General features: G+C 44.7%; 1 protein-coding gene across 1 annotated transcript; it reads right to left on the reverse strand.

Annotated features, from left to right (window-relative positions):
- Nucleotides 1-6,722: 6,722 nt before the first annotated feature.
- loxl5a (lysyl oxidase-like 5a) lies at nt 6,723-10,138 on the reverse strand. The gene is made up of 6 exons (XM_006803275.3): nt 9,102-10,138; nt 8,258-8,366; nt 7,570-7,707; nt 7,146-7,302; nt 6,930-7,025; nt 6,723-6,842 (listed from the first exon to the last, which is right to left on the reverse strand). The coding sequence occupies exons 1-6, from the start codon at nt 10,084-10,086 to the stop codon at nt 6,723-6,725; spliced, it is 1,605 nt and encodes a 534-aa protein (XP_006803338.3). The 5' UTR covers nt 10,087-10,138.
- Between the last annotated feature and the right edge of the window lie 375 nt (nt 10,139-10,513).

Consider the following 10,513-nt stretch of genomic DNA (forward strand, 5'->3'; position numbering starts at 1 on the left):
TGTGCAGAAATATTAATATGTGGAGGCCAAATTAATGAGATGGGTCCAGAACTTTAATTAAATTGAATTTATATAGCAGCAAATTACAAGGCGCTTTGTACTGGAAGGTAAAGATCCTACAGAAAAGCCCAACAATCAGAACGAGGCTGACATCTGTATTTATTATTTTTTAACCACCTGGCTGTAGCCCTGAATGTTTGGCCAAGGATGTCACATTCAGGTGTGAAGGGGTGAGGTCAAAGGGCACATTTTGTCTTTCCAAACACATGCAGCAGTTTAAGAGCAGCATTAGCTGCTGGCTCGTTGTTCTTGTTCTTTCGCAGCACAGATACTGAACGTGATAACATCCTTCATTAGGATGAAAGCTAATAAAGCACACTGCAGTGTGTCCACATTTTCTCCACAGCAATGTTTGTATTTCCTATCTGGGATCTAATAACACACTCACAGCCTACATATGTTCCACAGCCCTTTTAAAACTGTCTATACTGCTGTAGTTATAACTTTTGTTATAGAGTTTTATGTATAGTATATTTTATATAGTATATTACACATTGTGGCAATGCTTACAAGCATATACAAAGCGGGATGAATGAAATACTTAGATCAGCCCGTCTGGCACCAACGACCACGAGACTTTTAAACGACCTTTTTCCTGATTTTGATGTTCAGTTTGAACTTCAGCAGGTCGTCTCGGCCACGCCTCTATGTCTAAATGCACTAACGTGCTGCCACGCGGTTGGCTGATTAGAAATTTGCGTTAATGAGGAGTTGAATGAGGAGAATAAGTACTTAAACACGGCTCTTGCTGTTACAGTTAGAAACTGTTGCTGTCACGCTTCTGTACAGAACCACAGCAGATGAAATGAGTCAGTTAAGATGCAAATGAAGAATCTCTGCTTTAACTCGAGCGGTTGAACAAAGATCCTGCATCAACACTTGACAAACAGCTGTCATATTATTTACTCACATGTAATTGCACAAATTAACACAATAATAAACGAGCTGTTCATTTTCAAAACTTTGTCATAAATCCAGTAAGATTATTTGTTTTGTAATCCACACATATTAAATCCAGACTACAATAATTAGGCGTGTGTAAACTGAATTTCTCTAGGCGCTGTTTGAGGCCCGCTCTGCCTCAGCAGGCTGTGATTCATGAGGAAACCCTCCGATTAAACTTTGCACTCGTCTCGTGCTCTTACACGAAAGCATGATAGCAAACATGTCGACAACTGTCTTTTTCACACTGCAGTAACATTTTGTTTTACACGAGGCAGCAGCACAGTCTCGCGTCTGCTCACGTCTCCGTGGACGTGTTTTCTATGTCTCCGGAGCCAACACGCGTCCTCCCGGTGTAGCGTGAACAGATGTTCGGCACGGCAGGAGACACGCTAACGTCGTCTGACAGCCAAGTGTAAAACCCATAAAACAATATTTAAGAACAGAAATAAATGGAAGGCTTCAGCTGGACGACCCCCCGCCCTCTCTCCCCTGCACCTCCTCATCCAGACCTCCTCCCGGCCCCAAAATAATACAATAACAGGATAAATAAACCAGCATGCATTTGCACAGGGCTGTCGAGTGTTTGCTTCAGGAGGCAAATCACACACAGGGTTCTTCTCTTTCAAACGGGAAGCTGTTGAATCTACAGCGGTGTGTAAACGGCCCAGTTTAGAGAGTCCAGGTAAACATTGTTTCCACTTTTGGGACATCAGACGCCGCCGGCGGGAGAGCCGAGAAATTATTCAGTCATTCCCCCCGCTCGCACAAATAGCTTCGACTCTTTGCTTTAGACAAACAGTTCACTCACAGCAAACACAGCACGGATGGAGGGAACATTAAGTCGACGTAGAATAATTTCACTGTGATGGAAGCTCGTATTCCCGACTTTACACACACACTCACACAGTGGGAGGAAAACAACACAGCAGCACGTCGGTGCTTTTATATGTGTGTGTGTGTGTGTGACTCTACAGGCGTCAGGGTTAATTTGGTGCTTTTATTAGTTGTGAGCAGCTGCTGTGGAGCTGAGTCGCCCTGTGGCGAGAAAACTTTCCAATTTCTTCCTCTTAGTTAAAACAAACAACACAGGAAAACTGTATCGTTTGTTTCTTACCTCTGGGTGATTGATCACTGTGGCTACAACTGCAATGTTTTGGTATTTATGTATTCATGGTGCTGATGTCTGCGATCGTATCGATCTGAAACAGTCATATGTGATGGTTTTACGCTGTTATGAACATCTGGACCCACAGTGGGCTGAATACAGGAAGAGATCACACTGTGCACGTCGTGATGCGGCCACTGGTGTTTGGTGTTAACAGCAGATGTAGTGACTACATTCATCTGACACTTTATTAGGTACACCTTGTCAGATCTGCCGTATTTCTTCGTGGCTCTGATTTTCACTGGAAACATTCCTGGGATATTCTGGTCCAGTGTTGGTCAAGTTACTTGAAAAAGTAATCAGTAACTAATTACTGATTACTTCCCCAAAAAAGTAATCCCGTTACCTTACTGATTACTTATTTTCAAAAGTAATTTATTACTTAGTTACTTTTTAAAAACACGATTTACAACCTGAATAGGTGATAAAACGATAGATCTTTCAGCCCAATTCTACTTTTTCTGCATAATCATCATACAAAATGTAATCAAATGGAAAAGTCTCTTTTTAAAACTTGTTTTATTAGTTTTAATCTTTTAACTTTATGCATCAAGCAAAAATTAAATTATCTGCACCATTCTCTGACTGGAAGAAATTAGTTTAATATTTAAACCTATTTTCTGCACATTCCAGCACATAAAATAAAATATTTTTGTGTTTACACTCAGTCTTTCAAATAGATGCAAGTAAAACACAGCAGAAAATAAATAAAGTCAAAGACTAGCGGTCCTGTTGCTCTATTTTCACCTGTAAAGCAGGAGTGGGGTAGGCGGAGGGTTACCCTGGTGCAGGTGTGCAGCGGTCAGTGGAAGAATCCGCGAGTTTCTCTGTGAGTTTCCCATTACGTCGTAGCTACTCGGTGCTTGTTTGGAAGTTTAGGGGTTTTTTCGCTGTAAAAAGAAGTTTTCTTCCCACGCACAACGGACACTAATGTTTTTGTCACTTTTTATGGAATCAAACTCAAAGTAAGGTCAGTACTTCCACGCTTTAAACGCTGCACGCTCATACTCTCTCTGCACTCGATATATGATCCATTGTTGATCTGCACACAGCTGTTGTCACGAACGTCGCACTCGCTTACGTCACTGTCATGAGACATTCTCGCAAAAAAATCACGGTTTTAGTAACGCAGTAACGCAGCGTTCCTACGGGAAAGTAACGGTAATCTAATTACTGTTTTTGCAATAGTAATCCCTTACTTTACTCGTTCCGTTGACTGCGGAGGCCATTTGAAGACTGAACTTACCGTCATGTACAAGATACTAGTTTGAGATGATTTGTGACACAGTGGACAGACATGGTCAGCAACAATACTCAGGTAGCCTCATTCTGATGCTCAGTTCGAGCTTCAGAAGGTTATCTGAACGATAGCTACATGACTGTATGCACTGTGATGAGCCGATTAGACATTTGCAATAAGATGGACTACACCAGGTATACCTAATGAAGTGGCCAGTGAGCGTATGTTTGAGTCAGTCCCAAAATCAAAATGATCTCTTTTCAAAAAGTTTAGTTTAACAGATTAACAGGCATCTCTTCTTTCTAGTGATACGTATTAACATCAATCATTTTCTGCAGAGTGTTAACATGCAGATGAATAGGTGTACCTAATGAAGTGGCTGGTCAGCGCTGTGATAATGTGCATTAAAGAGAACACTTGACATCGTGGCGCACAAAGCTGTGATTAAGTGAGTCTGTGACCTGTTAATGCGTCCTTTTAAAATGTGTTTCAGTGATCTGGACACAAGTGGAGCGCGTCATCGTCCACACCTGTTATTGTCACACGCCTCCAAGCTGCCCGCTGTGGTACTTCACACAAGCTTTTAGTGCCGTCCATTTGTGATCTGACTGCATTTTAAAATGTGATGTGTTTTAGTGTCTTTGAGTGTTTTCTTACCCACAGTCTGTGGCAGGAAAAACAGCCGATTTCATGAATTAAGAACAATTAGAGTTAAATTGCACATAAATGTCTGAGTTTGTGTGCAGGGGATGATCAGTGTTGTGCTCACATAGGCGGTTATGCTGCCACTAAGTGGCTGTAAAAATCTGATAATGCATCTTTAATACAAGTGTGATGCTTTAGTGAAGACAAGCGTAACAATATGGGCGTGAAACTCTAAACACATGTGCATATTTTTAGTCTGTGAGTGCTTATCGACACTATTCCAGTCTAAGTCTGTACGCAGGAATATTGACGTCCATCATGTGTCGCTGGGGTCTGGGCTCTTGGCTCGGACACTTGTTGACTGGGCGTCTCAGACAGTCTGGGCACGGCCTCACAAACACTCAGCCCACAGTAAGAATGGCTCCGTCGCTGATGTCAGCAGTTTGCAGTCGGGTTTTCCTGCCCGTCAGTGGATCTGTGGAATTTCTCTCCTCCTTGTCATCTCCAGCCGGAGCGACTGGCAGCTCTGCCCACACCCTGCAGGCTTAGTGCACCGGCCCACCCTTAGCACACAGCAGCTGGGAGCTCTGCCCTGACCCTCTTTCACACTCAGATGGTTCACTGGCCAGAGACGGTGTAGGTTCAGCACAGAGTCCATGTTTGGATGAGAGGATGAGTGAAATGGGTTTCGAGCACAGTGTGATGCGGTGCAGGCAGCATGCTTTCCATGTCATCTCTGGTAGTTTTTCCATCTCTTGCATCAGTGTGTGTATTTGATTTCCTCTGTCCTTAAAACATAACAAATAGAGGTGACCTCATCAGGACCGACAGACTCTTACTATTATTGTGTGAGGAACCGGAGAAGTTGGCGACAGGCTGTGACTTGATGCTGCCACAGACAAACTGCAAATGATTCAGTGAATGTGAGAACAAACTCCCGTGACCCCGCTCTGCACCTGTTAGCATATGCATCTCATTCAAATCCTCTTTCATTTAAGCTTACTGCTGCTAAAAGCTTCCATCTTACTACAAGAAGTTTTCTGCTGAGGTTCAAATGACTGCAGTGGGCATGTTTGGTTTGGAATGGTTCCCACGACAGTCCTGCTGTGCCTAATGGCGAGTGCCAAAGAAAAAGCCCGTACAATACAGGACCTCCTGCTTGTTTTTCTGCCAATCTTCTGTGAGGCAAACATTAAAAAAATAATAAAAACACGGACCAAAGAGGAAGAATTGTGTTTGCGCTGGTTATTTCCTCCAGACAGCGTCCCAGTTGGTCCCGACTAAATTCGGTGACAAAGTGTAAACAGAGCGAGACACTCGCAGGCGTCTCACATGGAGCCACTGCCAGGTGACTAAATGTTTTCCTAATCACTCACCAGCAATAACACAACACAACAAGCACGCAAAAACACACGAGTGTCACAGCGCTCTCGTTCTCTCGCTGCTATTTTGATGACGTTAACGAGCAAAGTGGGATCATTTCAGGTATTTCTCTGAGGTGTGTTATTAATGTTATTATTAAATGTTCCGCTCGACACTGAACCGGCTCTCAGCTCGTGTTAACTGGTGTTAATGGGCAGCCAGATGACTTCAGGTTGACAAATATTTGCTCCCAATTGTAATTAGACTAATTCAATAATTAGATGTCGGGGTTGACTTTGTTTTCAGAAATCTAAATAAGTTTTACCATGAAGTAAAAAGCTTTTAAAAGTCAAGCCTTGTTTCAGTAGAATACATAAAACTATAAACTACGGAGCCCCGCAGGGGACATGGGAGAAAAAAAAATTAAGACGGACTTTTGCGTCTCGCAAAACAAACTCGGGATCTCGCAAAACAAACTCGGGATCTCGCAAAACAAACTCGGGATCTCGCAAAACAAACTCGGGATCTCGCAAAACTTTTGCGAGATCTCGCAAACGTTTTAGCCGCATTCTTCGGATGCCGGCTCGAAGCCGACCGGGAGGTCGAGGCACGATGTGCCGGGAAAGCGGTGTTCCTCCCGGCTGTAGTAGGTCTAGACCTCCCGTTAGCTTCGAGCTAACGGGAAGCTAACGGGTTAGCTTCGAGCTAACGGGAGGTCGAAGGCCGAAGAATGCGGCTAAAACTTTTGCGAGATCTCTCAAAAGTTTTGCGAGATCCCGAGTTTGTTTTGCGAGATCTCGCAAAAGTCCGTCTTAATTTATTTTTTTTCCCATGTCCCCTGCGGGGCTCCGTAATAAATTGCTGCTTGAGCAAAGCATTGCAAATAATCCACACGTGACAGCTTTTGAACTTTTTAAATAAGAGCAGCAGCACGCTGTATACTTCAGGGTATATTTGCTGGTCTCTGACAAAATCCTAATAGATGTGATGGAGGAAAGCTGGAGCTTCCCCACAGTAAGCACCAAGTAACAGCACAGTCTCGCATTGCTTAAAAATCCACTTAAAATGAATATTCATATAAATAAGTAAAAGGTCAAATTGAGCCATCCTGGCTTTGGATACAGTAAATCATATAAATACAGATTCATGGTATCAGCAGCTGCTCATTAGGAGCAGTAAGAAGAGATGAAGCCTGTGAGATGTTCAGTCTTCTGTCAGGTCAGCTCCTGTGAAGCAAAGAAAAAAACACTTTAAACATTTTTACCTCCAGAGTCACTCGTGAAAATCGAGAATACTTGACCCGACTTACACAACGATCCTGCAGTTTCTCGCCTGGACGTAGCTGCCCGTGTACCTGACCTCACACTGAGCCTCATTGTTGGAGAAGTCGGACTCCTCGACCAGGTGAGAGGGGTTCACCGTTACCTGAAAATCAAATAAACAACAATCATTTAGAGATGAAATGTTCTGATTCAGACGATCCGATAATATAAATCCGTCCTGCAAACCCACCTTGAGGATGTAGTTCCCCGGCGGCACATCGGTGATGTCGATCCACTGGCAGTCGATATTGGCGTGGTACGTGTCATAGCATCCAGGACTGAGACCCTAAGAAGACGCCAAACTTACACAACCTGCTTCTGCGATGCTTTAAAAGTTTTTACTCATTAAAAACGAGAAAGACGCAACCTGTGAAAATCCTGCACAGATAAAAAAGTGCAAACTGACTTGTGTGTGAGTAGTGCAGGCAAAGCGTCGCCGTACTCCTGCATCACACGACGTGTCCTCGAGACAGAAACTGGCTTTGTGTCCCTCAGCAACCTTCAGTCCAGTAGAGACATCCAGCAGGTCGTAGTTACTAAACGCTTCCATGCTGTGGTAATGCCTGAAGAGGAGAGAGAAATCTTAAAACAGATGAAGAGATTTGGTCTCAGCTGTTCCTGAACTGTTGGCTCTGTGTGACGTCAGAGTGGATGTTCCTAAAACGCTCGCCTCAGCCATCTTTGGCTGAGAAACTACAGTTTCCTAAAATTAACTTCTCCCTCAGACATGTTTTAATGTTTTATCTGTTAGTTATAAATCCTGCGTCCACACATCACTCTGCAGGACCTGGGGTGTGACTTTGAGGACATGTATGGTGTTTCCAACTCACTGGTGACAGCTGTGCCACTCCCACTCATGCCTGGGTCTCACCGGGAGGAAGTCTGCTGTTCCCTGGTTTTTCACTCGCTGTGGGAAGCGCAGCAGAACTCGATAGTCGAGGTCACTCACACTCGGGTGATATGCAGAGCTGAAGGAAAAGGAAACAGGAAATGAGCCGAGATACCTGGAGCACCTTCACCGTGTGCCGAGATGACACTCGGACGGTTTTAAGCACTCAGTGCGCAGCCGGAATCGACTTGCACCACCTTTTTAAGTCTTTGTCCTCCACACATACATGCCTCACTGCACAGTTTACTCTATTTCCTGCTCACCGAGCGGCAGACGCAATGATTTACTGCAGAGGTGGTTTCTGGTCTTGCCTCAGCAGTTTTTGCATTCACCTCAGAAATCCTTTGCCTTTCATTTCAGAGTTTATTTTATTTGGCAGAGCGGCTGCTCAGATCAGAGGAGAGAATCTCAGGCAGCAGCCAGGTTTGTGTCCAGCATCCAAATGGGATGTGGGCCAACACAGCGAGGCAGGCTCAAAGAAGTCCTGTCTTTTATTATCTCGATGTAAATGTGTTTGTCCTGCCTGACGTCACACATTTCTGCTGCACAGAAATAACCTGTATTGTAAAATGTCCGTGAAGAACAACTTAAGTTATTTTTGACTTCACAGACAGATTCATATAAAGCACCTGGAAAGACAGTTCTCCTCAGCTGCACAGCGAAGTGCATACATCTGTGCTCTCTGAACGTACGAGGCTGCTTGGATGTAGTAGGGGTCAGGAACCAAGTCTGGAAGACCTGCAGAGGAAAAAAATCAGACACTTAAACGATTAAAACAACCTAAAGGCAAAAACTGAGGCATCAACTTTCAGTCACATAAATGTCCACATTTAATCCCTCAGATATCTGAATATAAGATAACAAAAGGCAATTTTAACAGAATATCTCAATTTTTCTACATGATAAAAGTGTAAAATAAAAGAAAAATTTCTCTTAGATCACTGACCAGACTGTCCTGTACTTATGAAACATAAAGGTTTGTTGATGGAGTTTGTGTTCTCTGTTTGACAGCTCTGTTTTAAACTGCATCTGCTAGTGTTGAAAAGTGCTGCATGTGTTGATTTGACTATGCAGACGTATCTACACAGATCAGCATCATAAGAATCTGCTTGGGAAGAATAATGAATGGACAACTTTAGATACTTATACTGTCATAGGCTGCAGAAGTAATTTCTCCATCACTGCTGGCTAATCACTAATGACTCTCAAAGTCTATCAATCAAGCATTTAATTTTAACTTTGCTCAGAGGCTCTGACACGGGAGACATTAGTTTTGTCATAACGGGGCATTAATTCCGGTTCTCATTAAAATGCATTAAAATCTGCATTAGATGGGGTTTAAATGTGGGGCTCGGCGCCAAACCAATTTGATTGATTGGCCGTGATAATGTCTCTAACGCTTCAAGATGCGTGCCTCTCCATAACTACTTTTTAATACACGTTGGCCTCTTTGCCTCGGTGCTTCTGTCTCACCGTTGTGGAAGAACCTGGTCCCGTAGCCGGTTCCTGGTGGAGGGCGCGCACTCAGCCTGTTCCTGCGGTCTGGTGGGTAGACGTTATAGAAAACCGAGTTCCTGTGATGAATACTGTGCGGGTCTCGTGGGTCACTCGCGTCTGTAGTGCGTGAGGCATCGGGCCCGCTACGTGGAAATTGTAATTCTACAGCGTTGCTGTACAGCGCTGTGGGAGAAACAATTAACTCCGGCGTGACTCTGGTCAGAGTGTGCGCTCTGTGCACACCGCGCGCACTGGGAGCGTCTCCCAGTGCGGTCTCCTGGGTTATGCGACGTGCATTCCCCGCGTCCTCTGCCGTGGTCACCCATATTGATGTGGCAGGTGATCGAACAGCTGAATCCGTGCTCTGGGACCTGCTTCTGCCGCTTCGGCTGTGGGTAAAATCCGATCTTGCCTGTGACGCGCTGGCCCGTTGTGCACCTGTATCATCTCCAAGTGTACTACGGCCTCCTCGTGGGACTCCGCTGCCGGAGAACTCTTGGACGGAGGTAAGAGCTGAAGAGCTGCTGGACTGTGACCGGAGGGACCCGGAGTATCCCACAGCCTCTGGGGTGGTTTGGCTGCGGGTTGGGGACTGACTGCGTGTGCCAGGTCGTCCCAAGGCGAGTATATACTGATCCGCATCAGCACCAAGGATCTCGTTTTGTTGAAAATGGCCGTTGAGTTCGTTGAATTCCCAAGATCCGGTTCTGGTGGGTCTACTGGACGCAGCCGGAGGGTTCACTTGGTTGTTTGCTCTCAATAGAAGCTGATCGCGTCTCCGTGTCTGTGCTGGTAAACGATACTGAGTCCCAGTGCTCAGTAAACTGTACACCTGACCGTTATTCTCCCACTGAATCCGGTGTGTCCACGGTCCAACACGTGCACGCAGACGGTGCTGACCGGTGCCCAAACACACCAGAACACCAAATAAGTAAAATAACACAAACACGAACTTCTCCATGGCTCGTCGGGATGGCAACTGTATCGGAGGAGCTCCAAAAGTGACACATGAACTAGGCTGACATTTGAGTTTGACACGGGAGGTGAGGGGGTGTTTTGAATGTGCTTGACTCCGTCACGAGGTTGCGCACAGCATCACCGGCAAGAGGGCTTGGTTTGAGAGGTTTTTGGCATCTGTGATGTGATTTACAACCATCCACCCATGTACAGTAAGAAGCCGCACTCACAACCGTGGGCATCAGTAAGTTGGTGAAATTTAAACAAAACAAAACAGCATTACATCGGAAACTCTCTTAGTGATTACATGTGGCTTCATTAATTATGTTCAAAAGGATGAATACATAACGCAAGTAATAACTTTATGATCAGTCAGTCAGTGAATGAAGGAGCTCAAGAGTGCAAATATAGTTGCAATAAAGTGACAAATA

This window comes from Neolamprologus brichardi, chromosome 23 (assembly GCF_056152115.1).
Source record: "Neolamprologus brichardi isolate AB-2024 chromosome 23, ASM5615211v1, whole genome shotgun sequence".
NCBI classification, from domain to species: Eukaryota; Metazoa; Chordata; class Actinopteri; order Cichliformes; family Cichlidae; genus Neolamprologus; species Neolamprologus brichardi.